At 40.9% G+C, this 26,167-nt stretch overlaps 1 protein-coding gene across 2 annotated transcripts; it reads right to left on the bottom strand.

The window, feature by feature from the left end:
• Positions 1-69: 69 nt before the first annotated feature.
• Positions 70-25,892, bottom strand: slc38a9 (solute carrier family 38 member 9). 2 transcript variants are annotated; one of them, XM_086054329.1, is made up of 16 exons: positions 25,622-25,892; positions 25,470-25,545; positions 23,819-23,962; positions 13,601-13,730; positions 11,199-11,317; positions 11,057-11,120; positions 10,854-10,947; positions 8,635-8,805; positions 8,308-8,367; positions 6,310-6,519; positions 5,854-5,961; positions 3,043-3,149; positions 2,683-2,796; positions 2,335-2,483; positions 1,028-1,117; positions 70-920 (listed from the first exon to the last, which is right to left on the bottom strand). In XM_086054329.1, exons 3-16 carry the CDS (start codon positions 23,914-23,916, stop codon positions 755-757), a joined length of 1,680 nt encoding a protein of 559 aa, XP_085910455.1. In that variant the 5' UTR covers positions 23,917-23,962; positions 25,470-25,545; positions 25,622-25,892; the 3' UTR covers positions 70-754. The 2 variants fall into 2 exon arrangements, with proteins under 2 accessions (XP_085910455.1, XP_085910454.1); XM_086054328.1 differs by having other exon boundaries at positions 25,470-25,891.
• Positions 25,893-26,167: the final 275 nt, after the last annotated feature.

The following is a 26,167-nucleotide window of genomic DNA, read 5'->3' as shown; positions in this document are numbered from 1 at the left end:
TGTACTTATTTGATAAATATACTTCATTTCACCTCATTCATTTTTTTTAAATAAAGAAAAAAATAACACTTCGTTTAACCTGAGATTTATTTTCACTCACGTTTTCTTCGTCTCTTCATGCATTGAAAACAAAGGTACAGTATAGTAAATAAATGATACCAGAATTATTTGAAGATGGGTTATAAAATGCCAGATTTTGTTAAAAACTACAGTATGTTACAACATGCCGACTGCAAAGCATAGTTTGTATAATCAAAAAGTTAAAAGGATGCAGTCACCAATAAGAATTATTTCTCTAATGATGATAAAATACAAGTGTAAAGCCATACATATTGATTCCATGGAAAGTGACATTAAATGTGTACATATGCATCCCTTATAGCCTACAGTTCCCGTGACTCACCTTGACTTCTCATACTATCACGAGTGAGAGACAATTCAAACACAGTACATGATAAATCCCTTTGACTTGTCTGAGCAGGAATAAACAAACATCTAAAGTTACCTTCAAGTAACCTTTTATCACATCGCAAACCTACTGGCTGCAAGACAGAACAAAGCAGGAGACTGCATAAATATGTAATTGAATTCCAGGTGGATGTTGTACATGTCTTTTTTTTGATGACCACAAATGATAAAAGTTGGACGATGGCACACCGTGGCCATGAACATTAACACATTTTATTCTCCCTTAAATCCATTTAGAGATTTTAAATGTCCACCACGTTTTAACCCTGCCAGGGAATGTGCGAGTTTACATGAAGAACTGAGCCACCAGGTTGGTCATACCCAACAAGATAAGAAAACTGTGAAAGACCGCTGACGGCCAGCGGAGGGCACCCTGTCGTCTCAAGGAGATCATGTGGATCAAGGAGGGGAATACAAACACTAAAGCCAAGCCGCACGTTGCTCCAGAAAACCTGCAACAAGAGACATTGCCACAAGTACCAAACAAGTCACAGAGATCTATGCTGCAAAAAAATTTAGACAACCACTTTAAGAATGAAATAAGACTTAAAAAACATACCGAATAATGGATCCGATGTTGGGATAAAACTTTGCCATCAGCACACCGGATCCAACAATAAAGATGTTCAGAGTGAGGACATGAAAGAAACTAAAGTGATAGAAAGATAAAAAATCCTTTATTATGAACCCATGATGAAGCACTGAATGATTCAGTGACTGAATCTTTTTTAATGACCTGATTGTAGTGGTTCAGTACAGTCAAAACAACTGCCGTTCCCTTCACTAAACTGGAGAAGCGATTGACATTGTGCGAGTTAACTAAAAGCCCTTTTCAAAAGCCTGAACATAGCCAACTCTTTAATGCATAGCATAATTCATGAGTTAGTGCCTTGTGAATATTATGTTAGCTTTTTAAACTGAAAACAAGTGGCCGCACTCCGCCCACTGCTACTTAAAATGTAAAATGTGTTTTTGTTGCACCGGAGCGGGAATGTCGCCGGTCAACACGAAATATGAACGATGAAATACTGAAAATACAGAAAGTTATTGGAGGAGGTGATAGGCTTAAAGCGGAAGTCAACCCAAACTTTTTTTTTTTCAAGAATATGTTCCCAGCAGGCCCACTAGTTGAAACACGGCATTCTGATTAATTTTGAATTTGTGGAATATAAGTTAAGCAGCAAAATGCACTCGTTTTTAGCCATCTCTTGGGGCGGCCATTTTGTCTTCTGTTGACTGAAAATGACATCACAACCGCTCACAACAACCAATCACCGCTGACCCGTTTTCTGAATCTGAGCCGTGATTGGTCGTTGTGGGTAGTTGTGATGTCATTTTCAGTCGACAGAAGACAAAATGGCCCCCCCCAGAGATAGCTAAAAACGAGTGCATTTTGCTGCTTAACTTATATTCCACAAACGCAATATATATCAGAATGCTTTCTTTCAACTAGAGTGCTTGCATAGAACATATTCTTGAAAAAAATATGTTTGGCTTGACTTCCGCTTTGCTTTAAAATGGAATTCAACCCAAACATTTTTTTCAAGAATATCTTCTATGCAGGCCCACTAGTTGAAAGAAAGTATTCTGATTAATATTGCGTTTGTGTAATACGAGTTAAGCAGCAAATTCCACCCCTTTATATCTATCTCAGATGGCGGCCATTTTGTCACTTCTGTCGACTGAAAATGCCATCACAGCTCACCTGTTTTCTGAAGCCGAGCCATGATTACTTGTATTAGACAGTGTATTACTCGTTCAGCCCGAATCATATTGCATTGGAAGTGTGAATACAGTTGACACAATCAATACGACTGATATGTAGCAAATTCCAATTTGGAACCATAATGAACTATGAACATTTACCTGGGGTAATGATTGCCAAACATCTGTCCCATCATCTGCACTCGCACCAAGTATCCCAGCAAAGGATAGACCGTGATCATTTGGAACAAGAGGAAGGCCCGGGCCACAAACACCATCACATCACCACTGGAGAAATTATCTAAGAAGTTCTGATGAGCAGGGGGACGGCAATAGTATGTTTCACTCAAAACTTTCTCTGCACAAGTATGCTCAGTTTATCTTAAAATACAGCTTTGAAGAATAGGAGACAGGTGACAAAGAATTATGGCATGAATTATGATGGACTTGTTTCACAAAAGCACAACCATTCTGTGTTCAAGCGTATAAGAGAACATTTTTCAGTCTTACTGGTTCAATGCAGTCTTTGCTGAGAGGAGGCGATGGAAAAGCAGCAAATATCAACACCCCCACATAGAGGTACGTCAGCCCCACAAGGAGATAAGCCACAGACAGGTCCCGTACCTGAAAGTACCAAAACTCGGTCACATTGTGCTTGTGAGGCAAGTCGAGTTATTAGAGCAAAACAAAGGTTGTAATCACTGAATGGAGCGACAACTGTTATTTGGAGGCGGATTCTTTCCTGTGTCCGGGGTGCAATTTAGAACCCTGGCGGGCAATGATTCACTCAGAGCTACAATCAGCTTACAGAGTTCAACGTATGTTTACATTCTGTGAAGCTGAGTATAAACACGAGTGACAAAGGCTCACATTATTCTCTTGATGTTTGTTGTTCTTCATCAATGTGATGATACAGTTGTGAATGAAGAAAGCCAGCGTGAGGACACCCGTCAGCTGAGGGAAGAGCAGCCGCAATTCTGGAAGAACAAAAATCATGCAGCTAAGATGCATCTCCCCAACATGCAGCGAGCTGCTTTACTCCAGTCAAAAGTAGTAATTGTTTTTTTTTATAGTAGGTTTATAGACACAAGGCAGGACAGCAGGAACTCTAAAATGACCCATAAAAAGTCAACATCAACTCAACATTTTAAAATTGTAAGACAAACTCACCAGACACCTCATTCGTAAGGTGCAGAACAAGAGCTACAAATTAACTATCATACTTTTCGAGAGCGGGAGTAAAAAATAACAGAGAATTTGGTTGCTCACGTTTACACAGCCTTTTATAAGTGGGGAAGTGGCTTTGGTCAAAATCTAAATTATGTTAAATGGGATTACACAGTCGCACGTAACCGCCACCATTTAAAGTGCAACCCTAAAGAAAGTGAAGATGTTCTAGTCGGCTTTTCTGTCAACAATGACCGGTATTTAAAACTGTTCATAACTCTGAATACAGTCACACCCCCAGTTATAAGATTGCATTGCACACTTGTGTTTTATCATGGCATTGGAAGTTCAAGGGGTGTATAGACTTTGACAAACCACTTTATATTGTGTACGGCAGCTGTTGCTTCTCCAATCAGGACAGAGATTTTTTTTAAAGCCCCTTTTGTGTAGACCAGGGGTCTCCAAGTCCGGTCCTCGTGACCACCTATCCAGCCTGTTTTATATTTAATCCTGTTCCAACATACCTGATTGAAATGGTCACGATTGTTATCAGGCTTGAGCAAAGATTGCTGATAAGATGATCATTTGAATCCGGTGTGTTGGAACAGGGTTACATATAAAACAGGATTCATAGGGGCTCACGAGGACCTGACTCAGGTGTAGACCAAGAGGTATCTAATCTGATTTTTTTTTTTTTTTTTTCATACCCATACAAGTGTGAATAGATGTCCTCCGTACCTACGATGACAAAAGAGCTCAAACTTGTCAAACTGTGCCGTAGACAGGCCCGCCTTTACCGACGGGCTTACCTGGGTTGAAGGCCAGGGGCCTGCCGTACTCAAACGTACTCAAACGCCTATCAGAATTTGTAAGATTAAAAAAAAAAAAATCCAAATTTGTTGGTTTTCCTGTCAATCACTTTACATTCTTGAAACGAGTTGACCAACACACAGGCGATTCTGTGCAGTGGCCGTAATTATGGTGTCTTAAACGTCTTAATAGTTTCATGTTATTCTGCCACTTTCTATCAGTCACTTTGCCGCAGGAAATGTTTCCAAAGAAGCCCGCTCTACGGGGCCGACAGCTTCATGCCAAAGGGCCTGTCGAAGGGCAATGAAATCCACATTATTCTGCCATTTGTTTATATATCAAGTGACTGATCCCCGCGTGCATTTGTTTATGCAGCCAAGCTAACGGGACCGCTACGGTAGCAGTTTTCAGTCAATATTCTGCCCAAGAGAACTGACATCTCACTCTGGCTTCTACTGGAACGCAGCGGAGCAGAGCTGGCCGGCCTCGCTCGGAGGGCGAGAAACGCGGCTCGCGGGGCATCCCGCCTTCGTCACGGTGGCAACCCCGGCGCTGGAGAGCAACCCACGGGCCTGAGGAGCCGTCTGCCCGAACGCCGGCGCTACAACTTAATTGGTTCTTCTTTTTGTAGCTTGCCCCATCTTTTGCCCCTTGTTGTTGGGGCACCCTGATGCACACAACAACTATCTACCATTGTCCAAGTGTGGTGTTTCCTCAGATTATTTCAATATAATTCCTCAATTACAAGTTTTCTACCCTGCCTATATTACACTGTTTGCATTTGGCGTAGGCCAGCGTGGGATGTGCGAAGCCAACGTCCAGAGTTCAGGTTTTGTATATTTTTGTACTTTAATATAAGTATTGTAGGCACAAATGTGGCTAAAGTGGAAGTCAACGCAGACATTTTCTTTTTCCAAGAATACGTTCTATACAAGCCCACTAGTTGAAACAAGGCTTTCTGATAAATATTGGGTTTGTGGAATAAGTGTTAATCCACTCGTTTTTAGCCATCTCTGGGGGCCCTCCATTTTGCACAACTACTCACAATGACCAATCACGGCTCAGATTCAGAAAACAGGTCAGCCGTGATTGGTCGTAGTGAGCAGTTGTGATGTCATTTTCAGTCAACAGAAGACAAAATGGCCGCCCCCAGAGATGGCTAAAACTGAGTGCATTTTGCTGCTTAATATATATTCCACAAACGCAAAATTAATCGGAATGCCGTGTTTCAACTAGTGGGCCTGCTGGGAACATATTCTTGAAAAAAATATGTTTGGGTTGACTTCCGCTTTAAGTGTAGTTGTTTGTTATATCAGTGCAATAATATTAAAACAAATTTCTTATTCATAGAAGTGACTGGAAAAAATACACTATTGGTTTATAAAAAGTATAGTATGTGAACCTTTGAATTGTTGGCTATTCTATTTGTTAAAATTGATTAAAAGCATAAATATGCGTACTGATCTGTTTATCAAAGTAGAAAAATGAGCAGTTGGGGTTGGGGAGAGGGGTCGACAGTATATTTAATGGTGAGCCCCTGTGGCCTATGAGGAGGTAAAGGCGGACGTAGACTATCACTAAACTACTCTAACGCAGTAGTAAAGTCATAATTACATGTTTGTATGAGAAACATTACAAGAAATAATCAAGTGGATGGATGAAAAAACAGTAAGTACATCACAATGAAGAAGGTATTTGGATTACCTGGAACATAGAAGTTAGTACTGTCAAACCAGTGGAACTCGAGGTGAAAGCCAAGACGGGCAGCTTTAATTGTGACCAGAACAATCAGGTAGATCACAGATATGGTGCCTGGACAAAGAACGACAGAGCATCCGTGAATGTACTGTTTGGATGATGCAGCACAATACAATATTCACAAACTAACCGTTCTTTTACTTGGTAATGCAGTAACAATTAACATTAAAACATCAACTCTTGGTAATTCATAATAATATAGTTGCTAAAACGGATCCAAGACCACTGACAAAATAGGAAAACAGGCTGTTTGAATGATGAGAAGGTGGCTGGGGTCGCGAACTAGTCAGATTACACCTAAAATGTTTATTTTTTGTTAGGATTATTTGGGAAAAAAAAGGATGGATAAGAGTTTCAAGACACAAACAGTCAGCTGGGAAAAATATTCCTGTTCAGTCTTACCCAAGAAAGTGAATCTTGCAAAGAAGGAGGCTGATCGGAAGCAAAGTAGTGGCAGCAGTAGAATAATGAGATAAAATGGTACAGTATTGGTTTTGCTCCACCAGTGTCCAAAAGAGTTGACATCGGATGTATCATTTCCACTGGTACTGACGTAATGTGTGCTGAAAGTGTGGTTCCTTCCAGGGTCAGTGTTTGGGTATGGACAAATGACTGGTGGAGAAATAAGCAAAAGTATTATAATCCTAACTCAAAGTTGATCAACTCAAATCAATATTTAGGCATGTCTCTGGAAGTGCAACATAAGACATAAAAAACAAGACCAAATTCATGATTTCAACCTCCAGAACCTTTCCACATTGTCATTTTACAACCACAAAAGCATGTTTTATTGTTATTTCATGTGACCAACACAAAATGGAGCATAATGGAGAAGTGGAAAGAACATATGCAGTGGAGATTAAAAATACATGCACACTTTTTTTTGGCTTTCTGGTAGAGCAATTGGTAGAGGAAGGTTGCGTGCTAACATTGAATTGTATTTGGAATTGCTCCTAATTCTCTTCACTTCAAAGGCCTCGAATGCGTCTGGGCTAAAATGACGAGAGCAAAGCCGCGGGGCTTTGGGCAGGTGGACTCTTCCGACGGCATCTTCCCACTGTTTTCGTATTGTATTGTATTAACTTTATTTCTTTAGGAAAGCCATGCAGGTTTACCTCACTTTCCTTATTCCCCTTTGATTGAAAATGACATCCAAAAGCCTGCATGGTGTGTGGCATTTTGACTCCTTTTCGCTGATGCTGGGAGTAGTTCACAACTGTTTTGCTTTGCTCGGCTGAGGGCAGCAATGTGGGCAGAAACCAAATCACGTCATCATCCAAGAAGGCATTGCGCATGCGAAAACTTGGCGGCAAATGTGTGTCAAATTATATTGTAAACAAGCTATTTGTAACTTGCAAGAAATTAATATATTTTTCTAACAATGTGTTTTAATAGTAAAGGTCAGTGGTTGTATTTTGAGACCCTTTTGTCGTTATGCTCAAGGTTAATTTTTAACACGTTTCCCTTTAAGCTTTTTGAAGATTTTGAAGTGTGCACACTTTGTGCAGCTACATTAACTGTTTATTTTTATGTTCTTATACTTCACCTTCAATTTTATTTCATTTTTCAACTCATTGAAGTTTTACGTTTTATACATCACGTTAATGGTGGAAAAAGCTTTGAAATTATGTCTTGGTCTCATCTTTTGATATCACAAACAGAATGGAATTAGAAAAGCGGTGTGTAGACTTTTATATCCACGGCATGCCTCATTAAAACAAACAACACTTTCTCAATATGGAAAGATATCAATGAATACACTGTTTTAATGGGAGCTCAGGTGTGCTTCATGAAGGCTTGGCTCCCATGTAACTTCAAATGTGGAATTAATTAATATCACTGACTAAATCAATAAATGAAAACCTGCAAAATATATTCATACATTGTATATGAATGCTTGAGGCTATGAAAGCTAGGTGTTGCGTAACTATCAAAAAAAAAACTAAATTAGTCACTGAGATGGGAAAAGCAGGGCTCTGTCTGACACACTGAATCCAAGATGGAAGCCTGAAGACATTACTGCAGTTTGTTGGTGTTTATTTGACTCCTCATTAAATTATACTTCCAACTGTACAATGAATCAAGACAAAGATGCAGTGTTGGACAAAAGGATGGGGAAAAACTAGCGGTCAACCGAAATATCTGCACCCTGCCTTCTCTCTCCCTGTACCAAGCAAATAAAACATTTCCAAGTAGACACAGGTGGTATTAATTAGGCAATCACGCCACCCCAGTTACACGCCCCAACACACTTAGCTCCGCCCATACACGCACAAAGACACCTCTCATCCATAGCAACATGCAAGAAACATCACTGCCTCTACACTAGGTGTCTTCTGACCAATTTTGTCGTGAATCTAATGTGTAAATAAAATTTGAACACACTTATTTCTGACTTACCTCTATCTGTGCCATTGGTTCCAAACTCTGAATCTGACATGTTAACATTATGAGCATAGTCTGTAAAACAGGAGAGGGAATACTTTGGTCAAAGCAAATTCATGAATACAATTAACGTAAAATCTACAAGACCTAAAAAGTAATACAGTTGCCTCCAAATTCTCACATCAGTTTGTTTTTACTAGCCACGATACTAGTTTTGATGAAGATTAAATAAAACAAGAGAAGGAAGTAGCCTGCAACTAAATTCTAACAAAGATGTAAAAGTTACATGCTGACACAAGTCTAAAATGCGCTTCTGGTTTGATAAGAGTATTATTGTCTTACTGTAGATAAACTGGCCGGTGTTGTAGAGGAAGTTGGACATGAGGACCCAATAAACCACCATAGCTCCAATAAGAGACACCATTGAGAAGACCAAGCTGGACCACTGGCCAAACTTGCCAAAGTAATACCGACAAACATCAGGAAATTCCCAGTCGGATGTGTCCACATAGGCTGCACAAGACATAAGGACAGAGCGGTGACAAATATTTCATGGTGTCAAGTTCAACACTTAGTTGTTAGTTGGCTACAGCTTGAAATTGGCATGCAAAAGCCACCTTTCCTGAACCACAGTCAAACAGCATAAATGGGCAAAATGGCACAAATTGAATTGCACTTTGGGGTTTAAGGGGAAGTCAACCCCAACATGTTCTTTACAAGTAGTTGAAAACACTGCATTTTGATTAATATTGCATTTGTGGAATATGAGTAAAGCAGTAAAATCCACAGGTTTTTGTCCATCTCAGGGGCAGCCATTTTGCCACTTGCTGTCGACTGAAAATGCCTGAGAATGACATCACAGTGGCTCAGGTAACGACCAATCACGGCTCACCTGGGAGCAGGGAGAGACACCAAACATGCAGGCAAGCGGACCTCAAGAAACTTATTGTTTACAATAAATCATTCAATTGGTCAATGTTGCTGTCTGTGTCCTCTCATTTTTTGGCCACAGAAATTTAACAACCTTTTCATGTAGTTTATACTTGATCCAGATTTTAGACGCAACTGACTGTGAACAACCAATATCTTGTGCAACATTGCGTGATGATTTACCTTCTTTAAGAAATTCGACAATCCTCTCCTTTATTTCAATTGACATCTCTCACATTGGAGCCATGATTCATGCCAGTCCACTTGGTGGAACAGCTCTCCAAAGTGTCCGGTTTGTCTGTTTAACTGCAGATTTACGAGTTGATCTAATCTGATGCTGGTGTTGGTTTTGGGAATGGAAATTTACAGGGGGAGTCCATGGCTGTGCCCGAATGTCCACCCTTATCCCCTAACCCCTAATTCACTATATATTCCCACACTATATAAAAGCCTATACAATAGTTCCCTCATTCTGTTTGGGGATTCGACCAGCCAGCTAACTACTTGTTCCGCGTGACCACCGGACCTGTCACGATTATTTCATGTGAATAAAAAAATATTTATTTCAAACGGTATTTTAATTCCTTTGCTGTACATATTCTGTACATTGTAGTGGTTTCCTTCTTTGTATCTTGCTTTTTTGGGGACTTTGTTAATTTTGTATTTTGATATTTTCTAAGTACCTTGTTTTTGTTTTGGGTTTTTCTTAATTTTTTTTCTGAGATTCATTTTGTCCTGCTTCCGTACATTTGGGCCCTCCACCTTTTGCCATAACACCAGGCAAACCCACCTACCCGCTTTCGTGACTCAGAGCCAATAGACAGAATATACAGTACAGTGTAATGTCAAGTCGAACAGCAGAGCGATCATACAAATTGGACTTGACCAAACATACAGCAGTGTTGTATGAATAGGCTTATATATCCCAATGTAGGTAATTTTATATCTCGACATTTATTCAGATATAGTATTTTTTGGGTTGTTCATTTGTGCCCTGCGATTGGCTGGCAACCACTTCAGGCTGCCCTGCCTCTTGCCCAAACACAGCTGGGATATCTCCTGCACGCCCGCAACCCTGGTGAGGGTAAGCGGTTTGTCGCATGAATGAATGAATAAATACCGGTAGTATTTTTTACTTTAAATTAAAAGCAATTTTCTATTTTTTCTCCAATCATTTATAAAACACATACATTTTAAAAAGAAAGCACAATACAATGAACTCACGATAAATAAAAGCAAACAAAACACAAATTAATACCATTCAAAATATCTGGCAGTACAACCAGTTGTCAAGGAAGGCAATAAAGTGCAAAGAACTGAAATAAATACAAAAATAAGGTAGGTCAAGTTACATTCAAATATGCTAGAATTTAACTAGTAAAAATGCTAATAAATTAGCTGTTTGAGAGCTTGAGTTTTAGGAAGCCCGAGTTTTACAACTCATTCTGAAGGCCCTGGTTTACCCAAAAGTGGTGTCTCAGTGTGAACACTCGGCGCATTATGTAAAATGAGTACATACACAAGAGATGTACATAGGAAGAAGAAATAACAAAAGAAGAAGAAATAAAAGATGAATTGCGCGGATATGCAAGTGAGAAGATAATTTATATGGAGAAATTTTTTATACTCACATATTGCCTTTGGTGATTTGAGGACAATGTAACAACAGTAGAGCATAAGTAAGCCTACAAAGATAAGGATGAGGATCCCAAGAGTGAAACCAGCCTAAAAGCAGAAAATAATAACAGTCTTTCTATTAATGGGACATTTTTAACATGTCAGTGTTACAGTATAATGTATAATACTTAAAATATGTCCAATTAACTTGTTTTACCTGCTTTATACCCCAAGGTATACTGAGTATGGATGTGCCCATCATTGTGTTCCAGATTGCAAATCTGCAAGAATACCGAAGGTAATGATGTAAGCCTGGAAAGACGGCGACTGATTTCAAGAAAGACGCTCACAGGACTTACATGGTAATGATACTGGGGTTTTTTGTCATGTGATCCTTGCCAGACACCTTAAATGCTGTCCCCAATGGGCTGTAGATGTAGATCTCCTCTGCCCTGGGGATCACATGGTTTGGCGGACTCTAGAAGACAGGAAGAGGGGAAAAAAAAAATTCAAAATCAATATGCTCCAAATGAATGGACCTTAGCAATACCTCAATATTTAATGGAATATTTGGTTGCAATTTGAAAACATGACAATTTCAATACTACCCGACACCACCCCATCCCATTTACCTAGAATGAACATTGTGACAAACTGAAAAGAAAAACAACCTAACCACAAGGTCATGAAATTTAGAGCCCGACCGATTAATCGGCCTTAACGTATGTATTCCATCTGTGTGTGCGTTCACTAGAAGGGCAATCTCCTGCTTTGGTGAGTTCTAGCTGAAAGGCGCATCCAAACTACTGCTACTATCAAGCTTTACTGCAATTTGGTGTAAACACACTGTAAAAAAGGGCTCTTCTCAGTTCACAAAAGCCTGAGCAAGCACTGAAGCTTGAAGTTTTGCATGACAACTTGATGATACTGCTTAGCATGACTATTGCCAAAACAACTGCTTGTCCAAAATGCTTTCACTCACACATTGGGATAAGGAGAATCTACATGCAGGTGGGCACTGCGAAAACAAAGTACAGTGTGGAGTGGGGTGTATTAAGAGTATTAAGAGTACGTAAACACACCATTATTTAAACGAGAACATCTCTTAATGGTGGTCTACCTGAGGAAACACTGGAAAGTTTTGCCCTGGTTGACGCAAGGACACTTGGTCGAGTTTTCTCCCAGGTAAACCCAACAACCTGCCTTTTGGATCCAATTCCCACATTTCTTTTTAAGACATTTTATGGATTCTTTGAGGAACACATTTTAAACATAGTCAATATTGCTCTCTCCAGACGGGTGTCTTCCCCGCCGCCATTTTAAAGGCCTTTAAAACGGCGGCGGTGAAGCCCCCTCTGAAGAAGAGGAACTCTGACCCCAGCGTTTTTAATAATTACAGACCTGTATCCAACTTACCATTTTTAAGAAAGATTTTCGAAAAACTGGTGTTTCTCCAGTTAAATCATTTTTTAAACACAAATAATATTTTAGAGAAATATCAATCTGGTTTTAGGATGAACCACAGTACTGAGACTGCTCTTTTAAGGATTTTAAATGATATTAGGTATACTGCAGACGTGAGAAAACCCACAGTCTTGGTGCTACTGGATCTAAGCGCTGCTTTTGCTACAGTAGATCACCAAATTTTATTAAATAGATTTAAAAACCTAGTGGGCATGTCTGGTACTGTTTTTAACTGGTTTTATTCCTATCTCACAGACCGATCTTTCTTTGTTAGTATGGATACTTGTTCCTCGAGAACGCATGAAATTAAATGTGGGGTTCCCCAAGGTTCAATTTTAGGCCCAATACTTTTTCATCCTTATATGCTTCCCCTTGGGGATGTCATCAGGAGACACGGCGTCAGCTTCCACAGCTATGTTGATGACACACAGCTGTATATTGCCGTGTCTCCTGATGACACCCTTTTAAATTGCATTTTAGATATTAAGTCTTTGGCAGAGAATTTCCTACAGCTCAATCAGGACAAAACTGAGGTTTTAGCTATCGGCCCTGAAGTTCAGAGAGAGAAACTTTTACCAAAACTACTAGATTTTAAACCCTCAGAATGTGTGAAGAACCTGGGCGTCATCTTTGACTCTGAGCTCAGTTTTATTCCTCATATTAAAAATGTAACCAAGATAGGTTTCTATCACCTTAAGAACATCGCTTCCCTTCCCGCGGGGGACGTCATCGTAGGGGCTTCTTCGGTCCAGGTGGCTGGGGGCCTCTACACTAGGTGTGGGGTCTCCCCGGCTAATTTGGGCCAGGGGTCTCTATGATGGTGGCACTCTGCACTCCCCGTGGCCCGTGGGCTGTCATTCCCCTCAGCGTGAATGAGCCCCCCTTGGGTATCCTTTCATTATATGGTTCCTCTGTGCCTTGTCATGTCTTTTTTAACAAAGTTTAGCAGGTTGTGTGCTTTGTGTGTGTGTGTGTGTGTGTGTGGGGGTGTGTGTGGGCGGGGGTGTGCGTGTGTGTGTAGGTGCGAGTGCTGATGTACTGGCGGATATATATCTTTGGGTTTGTTGGGAGGGAGGGCAGGAGCGGGTCTTCCTTTTTATGTTGTGTTTTGGACATTTTTACTAGACAGCAATTTGAGTTGAATTCTTTTTGTATGAAAAGTGCTATATAAATAAATTTGATTTGATGATTGATGGTCTCAAGTTTGCAGAGGATTTAAGAGACATTCCTTGTGTACAGTTTGTGTACGCTATGATTATTCAACTATTATACGTAACTGCATGATGATGAGACCTACCAGCAGCCTATCAGAAGAACCCGTTAGTTTGCTATAGTAATGCACTCTGCTGCTGAGGATGGCAGCCTCGGCCGACACACGCTCCTGCGGTTCATCAACTACGATGTTCCTTGGCTCCACGTAGAAAGGTCTGGAAATAATGGACAAACACTGAAATTAATTACAGTTAATATTTGTCTGTTTGTGAGCGTGATCAGGCAGAACATGCTTCACCAATTTCAACTCTGGGGGTGGGTAGGGTATGGCAAAATTTAAATCTCATTCCATTTATGTACAGATCTACAAATGTTTATGTGAAGAGGCCTGTGAGACATTTTGTCAGTAAATTATATATTGATCTTAATGACAAAATTAGCAGGTCAGTACAATTAAACGTGTACAATCCTGAACGATAAGAGGACTGTTAAGCCTCAGCTGGCAGACATTTTATTGTCTTAATAAATGAATGCAGTCAATTAATTTATTATTATTATTATTATTGATAATAATAACACCAATAATTATCATATACATAAAAGATCCACTTGATTAAATCTTTATATTTTAGGGGTTTTGGCTGAATTTTTAAATTAGGAAAAAAAGGAGTCATTCATATTTTACATTTCAATTACACTGAACACAGTAAATAATCTTTTAGTTTCAAATGGCCAACATTGTATTGGCACAATAATGTGACATAGTCGGTGGAGATGTTTTGAAAGTTAGTCAGCCATTGTGAAATTCCCAACTGGATTAAAATTCCGGAGAGACTTCTAATGCAGTTGTGATTGATGAGGATAGCACAAACACATTAGTAATTGCATGTCAAGTAAATTCCTGGAAGACCAACTTGAAGAAAATACCCAATTTATTATTTTGCAAGCACTATAAAAAATGCCAGACATGCATGATCATGAACAGTCAATTGAGTTGTCTGGGGCCCATTTTTGTCTGAGCTTCTTTATTGACTTGACTCTTGCCTTTTTTCTCATAAAAATAAACCTGAGTAAACATATCCCATAAGCTTATCTGAATCAATGTCTGAATCAATCATCAATGTCTTTCATTGATGATGCAGATAACATACCGGTATAAGATGTATTATTATGTAGTACTGTGTTGGCAATACTATAATAGGAATATTTTTTTCATCATGTCTCCTCATTACTTTTATTTGTCGTATACAGTGGACCTCCGCTATTCATGGGTTATAGGGAGCGGGTTGGCCCACAAATACAGAAATTCCATATAAAAAACACCCAATGAAAAGCATGAGGGGGCGAGGGTGGTTGCGCTCGAAAAAAAAGTGAAGAGAGGGGTGTATTAGAGATCAAGACGTGCCTATAGACCCCTTTCTGTCATACCTCATCAAAAGCTGCGTGCGAATCACTGTAGCAAAAAACGTCAGACATTGGTTGTGTGGATGGTGAAGATACAGTATGTTTTTTTAGTGTGCCGCTGTTATAGTTTTTGAATAGTTTCATACAATATCAACATGCCTAGTTGTTGTGTGTATATGGGTGTACGAATTGGAGTGGAAAGCGGTTAAAATTGTGATAGAGGATACAGGCCATTTAAAAAACCAGGGGAGCCCGTGCCTGCATTAAACACAGACTGGATCGAGGACATAATTACATTTGCGGTGCTCATTTGATATCTTTAAAGTTCTGTTGAGTAAGTGGTCAGTAATTGTGAAATACAATGCAATGTGTTTGCTACTAGTGATAACTCCTAAGTGATAGCCAACTCATTCAGCTATGATGAGCTTCAGTGCAAACTAGCTCCATGTAACTTGAGCTTTGAATTCATCAGCATTATTGTTTGTGATGTTTACCTTAGCCGTTCGTCCCTGGGCAACCTAGAACACCTCTACAACTTAAAAGTAGCCCTAGAGTACTTCTCAGTTCCCTTTTATGTAATACTGTATAACAAACAACAAAACAAACTAGCTAGCTGTAAGGAGGTAGTTCTTCCTGTCAACCATATCCCAAGCAGGGGTTTCTCTCTAGTGAAGAGCTGTAAGTATTAGTCTTTATTTTTTTTATCTTATTTTGTCTTACTGATCTTAGCCTTTCTGAGTTGAAAAATTGTAAAGGTCTTAACTCCAGTGTCAGCTCATGTGAGACTCCACACCATGAGGTGTGCTTGGTCTTCCCGTGGGGATGACATCCTGTGGTGCGGGGAACTGGGAGGGCTCTTCACAGCAATAATAATATGTGACAGTGTAGAAACATGGCAAGACACTGAGGATCCAGATGAGGGAAGCAATCTGTGGGAGCAATCCACACTGAGAGCTGCCACAGTCCGCAACCACACGTGCTTGTAAATGCGCTTAAAAACGCACTTAAAACGTTTCTAAACAAGCAATAAAAAGTCATGTTTACGCTACAAGCCATTAATTAAAAGAAATGATTTCGTAAAAATGAGGTGTTCACTTTGTGGCACAGCCCAGAAACATTTCTCATATAATATCTGATAATTATGTTTTATCTGTGACTGAGTTCTTCAACACCATTTGAAGGCATAATGTTTAACAGCTCAGTGCCACATGCGACATCCCGCTGACGACAGCATAGATTGTCTGCTATTGTTTTGCACAAGTACTACTTCCTCAAAGTTACGCAATAAATTCAAGTAAAACGCTGATTTACAAAACTGCTGAGCCCTTTCAAATGAATGAGAGGACGTCTACTTCGTAAGGTTGGTGGCTTATGTGGAAATACTTGGGATCTAACATTGCAAACTAAAGATACACCAGTTGAAACAACACAGGGAATAATTCAGTAGCAGAACACGGCCACCTTAAACTTAAAGCTGCCCTGAGCCACTTAAATTCTCATTTTAATGCTACAAGCCATTCAAGGCATCTTAATCTACTGATTATTGAATTAGTTATGTTGAAAAAATATTTGCTGTTTTTTCCTGAAATTCCTGAAATTAAAAATGCATATAAGAAGTCTACACACCCCTGCTCTCCTGCCAGGATTTTGTGATGTAAAAATGAGACCAAAATGAACCGATTTCCCAGGACCAGCCGGGGGCGGTGGAGTGGCTACCCGCCCTTCTTGCCGCGGGACACTACTTCGACCCAGCTGGCACCGTGCAGCGGTGTCGAGCATGATGGCACGTGACCGAAGATCCAGCCGCCTCAGCCGTCATTGTCGCCGTCAGGATCCCACTAACACGCCTCTTCATGTCCATGGCGGAGAGCTGGGGGAAACAGGTCGTGAAACAGGCGATGCCTAACTCCTTTTCCTGGAGTTCCTCTCATAGACGATGAACATCCTCCCGCAGGTCAGAGATCGTTTTATTTGCCTTTTCCAGCATGGTTTTCTGTTAGTCGCTGTCATCTGTTGGCATTTTAATATGCCTGTCTTAGTCCCAAGCTAGGCTATTGCCGGCGTAAGCTAGCTGTATGCTAGCTAGCCCGTGAATCCATACGCAATTTACTAAAAAGTTAAAAAACAAGATAAAATTGTCTCAAAAAAATAAAAACGCAATGCGTAGGTGAGGTAAACACTAAGGGATAGAGTGCAAAACTGCAAAAAGAAAAAAAAAAAAAGTGCAAGAGTGCAAAGTCCAAATCGTTTCCATGGTGCAAGTTCCTTATTCGTCAGTCATCATTATTCGCACGCGTGCGTGTGCAAAAAAATGACAACAACAGTGTAGTCGGACTTTTCCTGCAAAACTATTTGCTTAGTGATAATATAAAAGAAATATCTTTTATCTTAAAAAATTCAAGCATTTCTACAACAGCGCTTAACCGGAAGACTTCCGGGAGGCTAGCCTGATGCTATTCACGGGGTCGTGGCTAACAGCGCTAACGCCAAACGCGGTCGTAGAACTGGACGGCATCCAAATCATACGTGCGGACAGGACGCTGGAGAGTGGTAAGAGGAAAGGAGGAGGGCTGGCTGTGTTTGTGAACGAGAGATGGTGTAATCCTGGGCACATCACGATTAAGGAGCAGCTTTGCCGCAGGGATATTGAGCTGCTAGCTGTTGGCATGAGGCCATTCTACATCCCGCGAGAGTTTAGTTATGTGATCGCGATGACCGTCTACGTCCCCTCCGTTGCCAGCGGTGTCTTGACTGCAGCCGTGAGCAGGCTATAAACACAGTACCCAAATGCCCTGCTACTCATCTCTGGGGACTTCAATCATGCCTCCCCTTCCTCCTCTCTGCCTTCATTCCCACAGTATGTCACCTGCCACACCAGAGACAATAAAACACTGGACCTTTTCTATGTCAATACCAAGGAGGCATACACATCACTGACCTTCCCCCCGCTGGGCAAAGCTGATCACAACCTGGTGGCTCTCCAGTCTGTGTACAAACCTCTGGTCCGCAGGCAGCCAGCTGTGACCCGCACGGTTCAGAGATGGTCTGGAGAGGCCGAGGAGGCCTTAAAGGATTGCTTCAGCAGAACTCTGTGGGAAGTATTCAGTGATGCTCACGGGGAAGACATTAGTAGTCTAATGGACACTGTTACAGACTATATAAATTTCTGCATGGAGAACACCATACCCACCAGGACAGTAAGGTGTTTCTCCAACAACAAACCCTGGATCACACCAGACATAAAAGCTCTCCTGAAGGAGAAGAAGAGGGCTTTTGAGTCAGGCAACAAAGAGGAGCGGAAGATTGTGCAGCACCAGCTGAGGTGGAGGATCAGAGAGGGGAAAAGGTCCTACAGGAAGAGGATGGAGGAGCAGCTGCTGCAGAATAATGCCAGGGGAGTCTGGAGGGGCCTGAAGATCATCTCAGGCCACGGACAACCCAAGACCCGGACTGGGGGGGGGACCTGCAGTGGGAAAATGAGCTGAACCTCTTTTTCAATAGGTTCGATCAGATGCCTGCCCCCACTCAGTCTCTCCTGCTGCAGCCTCCACCTACTCCTCCTGCTGGGTGGGTCACCTCCTCCCCTCTTTTCTCCACAGTCTCCAGCTCCCAGCCACACCAGACAGCCACCACTCCCTCCTGCCCAGCCTTGGCCTTCACAACATCTTAGGGTGAAGAACCAGCTGAAGAAGATCAGGCCCCAGCTCCTCAAATCCTGCGCAGACCAGCTATGTGGATTTGTCCAGCACATGTTCAACCTGAGCCTGAAGCTGGGCAGAGTCCCCAGCTGTGGAAAACATCCTGCCTGGTCCCGGTGCCAAAGACCCCCCCACCCAAAGGAGCTCTACAGCTTCAGACCAGTGCCGCTGACATCTCACCTGATGAAGACCCTGGAGAGACTGGTCCTTGTCCACCTGCGCCCCCTGGTGAGCTCCTCAATGGACCCACTCCAGTTCGCATACCAGCCTGGCATCAGTGTGGATGATGCCATCATCTACCTCCTCCACACTTCACTCTCCCACCTGGAGATGGTGGGAAGCACTGTGAGGATCATCTTCTTTGATTTCTCCAGTACTTTCAACACCATCCAGCCCACCCTATTAGGAGACAAGCTGGAGCGAGCGGGAGTGGCCCGCCACATGGATCCAGGACTACCTCACAAACCGGCCACAGTATGTGAGGACACAGGACTGTGTGTCTGACGCCCTCCTCTATAGCACGGGAGCCCCGCAGGGAACTGTCTAGGCTTCCTTCCTGTTCACCCTCTACACCTCGGACTTCAACTACAGCACCCCTACCTGTCACCTGCAGAAGTTCTCTGACGACTCTGCGATTGTCGGCCTCGTCACAGGCGGAGATGATCGGGAGTACAGAGAACTTACTCGGGGTTTTGTGGACTACTACCAGCAGAACCGCCTCCTGATCAATGCGGGGAAATCCAAAGAAATGGTGGTAGATTTCGGTAGTCGCCGTCACTCTGCACCTGCACCAGTGAATATCCGGAGAACAGATGTTGAGAGAGTCTCAACTTACAAGTACCTGGGTGTTCATCTGAACAATAAACTGGACTGGAGCAACAACACAGACGCTCTCTATAGGAAGAGTCAGAGCAGACTCTTCCTACTCAGGAGACTGAGGTCTTTTGGGGTCAGAAGACACTCCACAGGAACTTTTATGACTCAGTGGTTGCATCTGTCATTTTCCAGGGAGTGGTCACCTGGGCAGGCGGCGTCTCGGCCTGGGACAAGAAGCGGCTGGACAAACTGGTCCTGGGCTGTTCCCTGGACTTTGAGGACTCAGTGGGGGACAGGAGGATGATGGCCAAGCTCTCATCAATGTTGGACAACCCAGCCCACCCCCTCCAGGGCACCCTAACAGCACTCCACAGCTTCTTCAGTGACAGACTGTTACACCCTCGCTGTGCAAAGGAGAGATTCCGCCGCTCCTTTTGCCTGCTGCTGTCAGACTCTTTAACAAGAACATTGTGTCGTCTCTACAAACTGGCGGACATTAGTGTAATTGTGCAGTCCTGCACCTGAGCTTATATCGTGCAATACTCAACATTCCCCACTACTGTTAGTCTAGTTTTATTTTTATCCAATGCTGTTCCTTACATTTCACTGCAGCACTGTCAGAGTATTTTTCCTCTGTACTATGTACAGGCTAAAATGAGTGTTTCTCATACTTTATATGTAGATGTAGGTTGGTGTGTATATATACATAGTTACTGCGTTTGTTTGTGAAGGATCCCCTGAAGATATTTTCCATTAATTTTGTTATTACAAAATTTTGGAAAGATGTTTATAACATTATTTCTGAACCACATAATCGAAAGCCTCTCATGTACATTTTTGAAAATGAAGTAAAACAATATAATAGGACCATTAGACACGCCACAAATGCAAAAAGCATTAAAACCTTGGATCTTTGAGCTTTTTGTATTTTCGTAATACAATAGTCCGCCTTTTTGCCACTGATTCTGTCACCCTGATGATGATTGTGTTTGGAGGCTCCGTTTTGTTGAATAAATAATGTCAACAATTCTCTAGCTTGCTTTCTTTTTTCTTTTATTTTTCTCTCACTTGAAATGATGTCCGTCACACCAATCAAAGCTGCGCGCTGAGCAATTGCGCACTTGTCTCACTCTTTCAGCGCACAGACATTACGTTTACAACACTGATTCCTTCATTTCCACTCCAGTGTAATCTACAAACAGCACACCACACCAGTCCCACTTCCCTTACAGTTTCAGTACCGCGACCGAGCGTACACTCCTGTACACCCACACTCAGCAATGACCAGACGCTGCAGGCGACACGCGGATTGCTTCATTCAAGAAGTCCAAACTGGGGCGTATTTAAAAGCCCCTTAACTCATTCAATGCCATTGACGAATTCATTTGTCTTTTCAGTCTAGCCATTCAATCCCAGGAATATAATAAATATATATATATTTTTTCCATTTTTTTTCAAACGTTAGGGTAAAAGAGGGTCTGAAAACATCTGGCAGTGAATGAGTAAATTAACCTCATGAATTTCAGAGGTCAGGTGATTAGAAATTGTTGTGTTCTCCTAACTCATTCACTGCCATTGACAAATGTACTTGTCTTTTCACAGTCCAGCCATTCAATCCCAGGAATTTATTAATATTTTTTTCAAATGTTACGGTAAAAGAGGGTCTGAAAATGTTTGGCAGTGAATGAGTTGAATCACAAGTTTTCTATTATTTATGAGTAGAGTGGACAGTGTGGGACCACATTTATACAAATTGTATTGAGACTTGATCACACTTAAAATGACCAGTGTGCTACAATAAAATTAACAAACTAGGGTTGATTTTAATTGTGTCACTAATCTCTATTCAATGTTCTATTTTGTGGTGGGTCTTTTTTGTGTGATTTGATTTTTTTTGTGTGACATACCTACAGGTTTTGGACAGGTGTGATACACCCGCGGTTTGGCCGCTCTTACATGTTTGATGCTGTCACGGACTTCTGCATGACTCAAGGCTGAAGCCACAGGGCAGCCATCTTATGTTGCCATTGGTACTGACAACTTCTGTTGTTGTTTTTTCCACTGAAAACAATGTTATCAGCGCATGTTTTACGCCAGTATGCAGTAATGAGAGCCGCTCAATGCATTAACTTAACTGTTTGCATCGACCATTCAGAGTATATTATCGCAGTTTCGTGAATCTGGACCTTCAGAGGTTACGCTTAAAATTCGCAGTGAATTTTGCACCGATGGGTTTTGCTTTCATTTCATTGTTGATGGTTCTGACTAGGGATGTGCGCGACTAGTCGGTTAAACGCTGCATTAGTATCACGCAAATTGTTCCTCACGCCTCTGCCTCAGCCTCTGTAAACAAGCTGAGCACCAAGAGAGAGATTTGATGCCCCCCCGCCCAAACGCACGCATAGTTAAGGGCGGGGACACTAAGTTTTGGGAAGAAAAGCACATACAAAGTATTTTGATGCAGCAGATGACAACAACGTCGTCTGTAGGCTTTGTAAGCATAAACTCGCTTACAACCAGCGATGAGAAACCACATCCAAAGTAAATCTCGATGTGAACCAGCAGGTCGATTGCAGCGGGGCCAGGCAGACGAGCATGAGAGCATTTGTTCCAGCCAGGCGCTGCGATGCTCACCGCACAGCAAAGATTACCCAACTAATTTGTAAAATGACGTGATATGCTGCCGCTTTCTTTTGTTGAGGGCAAACAAAAAATTCGAAAAAAAAAAATTCCAAGAGTAGCCATAACCAAATGAAAGAGTAGATACTACGAGCGTTTGAGCGCGTCAGCTATGTAGCCAATGCCTTAACTACAGACGGATGGACGTCCATAGCCACCGAATCTTACATGACTATGACGTGTATAACGTATGTAGACGAAGGACATCTCCGCAGCTGTGTGTGTCATGCGCCTTGGAGGAAAGACACACAGCTGAAAACGTGGCTGCTCTCCTGCGGAGTGTGATGGGTACGTGGGCACTAGAAAATAAAATCGTCGCCTGTGTGCGTAATAATGCACCTAACATATGGCAAATGAGACCCTGCTGGATTGGGAGTCGGTACCATTACTCATTACATTAGTCATAATAAATGCCATGCATTGCATTGGCAAATGTGTCAGAAATGTATTTCTCTTTCAATTGTTCACTTTTATTCAGTCAGTTGTTGTTACATCCATAGAATTTAAATGAACAAATTGTCCTGAATGTTTGGGCTGAAATGGCCCCTACTCTAAATACACAAAACATTTGCACTTTAAACTTTGAATTCATTGTATTAAATTTCAAGTTTTCTTGCTTATAGACTAGTCGACTAGTCGCAAATAACATTTTAGACTAGTCGGTGGGCAAATTAGTCGAAATTCCCATCCCTAGTTCTGACAACATGAAGCAGAAAAATCTTTGAATAGCACTTGCAGATATACCTTATGAGAGAAAATTCATAACTGCATTCTTACAACTGAAAATGTGGATGTAGTGCTTCTTCCAGACTTATTGGTACAACCGTATCCCATACAACGGTGGCATTTTCGCCGTAGGGACAGAAACATTTGAACATTTTTGTAAGTACGTTCAAACATATTTGGCAGTTCCATGCTTTCGTAGTATAGATAGTAATGTTAATGTTATGATTGAGGCAAATTCTCATGTTTAGATTTACTAATGTTCACTGAGATATATTCTTGATGCATGTCTATCTTTCTTCTCTAATTTGTTTTTTTCAATTGCGTTATACCAGTTATAAGTCACATTAATCATGGAGCGAATGGAATGATTTATCTTGGTGTCTTTTTTTTTTTAATCACAACAATTTGACATATAAACAAGGGTGTGTAGACTTTTTATTTCCATGGTTTATATGTAATTAGGAATGTATATTCAATTGAATTACTGTGATTGATTAATTGAGGAAAATTAATATATTTTTAATTATTTCTATAATCAACCAATTGTTCAACATTGTATCAACATTGTTCAGAATAATGTTACGCTGGGGAATTGTGACATTGTGTCGGTCACTTAACCTCCCGTAGTCATGTACGGTAGTTATGGTTGTACAAAATAATGCAATCATTTTACACAGGCACGTAAAGAACCCAAGGTTATCTTAAAGTGTCAACCTCAGTGTTGGGCAAGTGACATGTTAAAAAGATAAAAGTCAGTCATATGACAACATCTTGATAGTGTTTTGTTTTCAAAAACCCTATCAGTGTGGAGATGGTATGCAACTTTCATATGCATGCAAGTCACTTATGTTATGTCTATTGAGGGTGGAAAATGTGTGTGTATCTATCGAGACCAAACCTATTATTAGGCTGTCACAGAGGAGAAAGTGCAGTGCTGGTAATAAGAGGATATTGATGGGTTGTGGCTTAGTGAAACATACCTTTTAGCTCTGGAGTCCAGCGAGTCTGTGGAGCCTCTGTGCGAGAAGCTCTCTCCAGCCTGCTCTGAGCTCAGCAGAGGCCTGCTGTCGTTCTCCATGACACCTGAAGCACTCTGTTAGGTCCTGATAACTCCCATCACCTGACTGGGATGAATGTGTCATAAAGTTAACAACTTTCTGCAAAGAATGATGTCATCAAATCGGAACAATAAAATCAGAGGAACAATAAAACAATATTTGTGCAGTATAGTCAGGAGAAGCGGTTTTCTGTAGCATGTCTTAATTTCTTTTGATTTGTATAACATTTTCACCCAGATGGGATTTTGAGTTGCTGAATCTGAGTTTACAATTAAACTACTAACAGAGGGTTATTTTGCCGTGACCAGCAATTTGCCACCTTGCGTTATTTTGCTGTGAATCGCATGAGAACTACAGGAACAATGCACAAATTCTGCGCCAGTGGAAGTGTGCAGGGGTCGCCCTGAAGGTGATGCCTTCCATTGCGTTACAAGTTCAAATACCACTTTGTACCTTTTTTATTTAATTTTATTTATTCATACAATTTCTTGCAGCCAATCAGGAGCTGCAAACGAGACATTTTGTTTCACGTGTTTATTTAAGAATTGAACAGTTATGCAGTTGAACAATTTTGATGTAGCTTTTGTGAATACAAAAATAATTGGCAAAATTATTAGGGCCCTACAACAATAATAGGGTATGGTTAGGGGAAGACTATAAGGGTAATAATAAAAAAAATAGGCACAATTAATTTTCAAAATGAAGCTGGGGTTACAATTAAGTAAAGTTCAAGAGTTTAACCCATCCAAAAAAAAATTTAAGTTATAGTAAGGTTATGAAAAGCAAATTACTCGACTGACATTGCCTTAACAGCCACAGCTGTACTCGGGAGCCAGTTGAACATGGCAGCCTACACATCACGTTAATAGGTTGTTTACCTATTAACTAAAATAAAAATAAATGAAAATAAAAATATAAATAGGCAGGCCTAGATTTCATCGCTCTAGGGATTGACCAATCAGAGAAGTTCACGGCAAAATAACGCTTGCAGGAGAGTTGCCAGTCACTGCAAAATAAGCACTGCATTCAACTAATTCTCCAAATAAACGACACTGCTCATCAATTAGATTTGAGTGAGAAAATCAAGAAAATATGTTTGGTGTCCAGGACGAGTTAAAGCATTAAAGGAAAAAAAAATAGAGAGAAACAGTGAAGGCGTTAGCAGATTATGAGTTTTTCTTACACATCGGCTAAAACGCTTAATACCAAATACTTTTTAAAATACAATACAATTTTAGCACACTAATGGTCCGTTTACAGTAGATAAATATTTCATTCCTGGTGTCTAAAGTTCATAGTCTACGCTTCGCTGTGTCAGAACGTGGTAAAATCAAATTGTCGTCGTTAAGGAATGCAAACATAAAATTTTGAGATTTAAATGCATCACATTATTAAAGTACACAAAAGAACATCGCGTCTTTGAAGGAACAAGCGTTCAATGACAACTGTAAAGCGTAAGGCTAAATCAAAATTCCGATTTTTTTTTAGGTCAAACCTCAACGTTATTCAACGCAAAACATTTTCATTCTTGTCAATCATGCTTAAAAAACAACAACAAAAACAAAAAACCTACCAATGTTCCCAATGATGAAATCTTTCCCGGTATCTTCAGTTCGTCTCAGCTTTGGTTCCGTGGTAAAGTTGACTAACTACGGTAAAGTACAATAGTAATCGAGTATAATATAATAGTAATCCAGTCAACGTACAAGGAAACCGATTCCTGACCATTAACAATTGCGTGTTGTGGTTTCGTCTCCCTTCGCCTTCCGTCAATTTACTGCATTTGATTTCTTCTTCTGCTTCTTCGTCTTCTTCTTGTGCGCTATTTAATGGCGGTTGTCAACCATTGCGTTGCATTGCTGCCGCCTGTCGGTTTTTATACGCTCTTCACTACATTTCCAATGTACTTATAGTTATCAAATTCTTGCACTTCACTACATTTCCAAACTACTCCCCAGTTATCAAATTCTTGTTCTATCATATTATTATTCTCTGTAGTAGTTTAATGTGCTGTATTGTCCTAGCTCTGTCTCCTCCTTCCTGCTCCTGCCTCCTCTACTCACGTTGCCTTCTTTATTTTGGTGCCGTCTTGTGGCAGTCATGTAACGTTGCAATGTTTTGTTGTGTCTCTACCGTACGTCGTTGTCATGACATCAGTTGACGCTGAGTTGAGAAGTAGGGTTGCAAAGGGGTGGAAAAGTTGTTTTTTGATATCGTTCCATGGGCAGTTAAAATAGGAAAATTATTAGAATTTTTGGTAAGGTTTAGGAC

This window comes from Filicampus tigris, chromosome 15 (genome assembly GCF_054856515.1).
Source record: "Filicampus tigris isolate MCC_2025a chromosome 15, RoL_Ftig_1.0, whole genome shotgun sequence".
NCBI classification, from domain to species: Eukaryota; Metazoa; Chordata; class Actinopteri; order Syngnathiformes; family Syngnathidae; genus Filicampus; species Filicampus tigris.
This window is presented reverse-complemented; position numbering and strand designations above follow the sequence as displayed.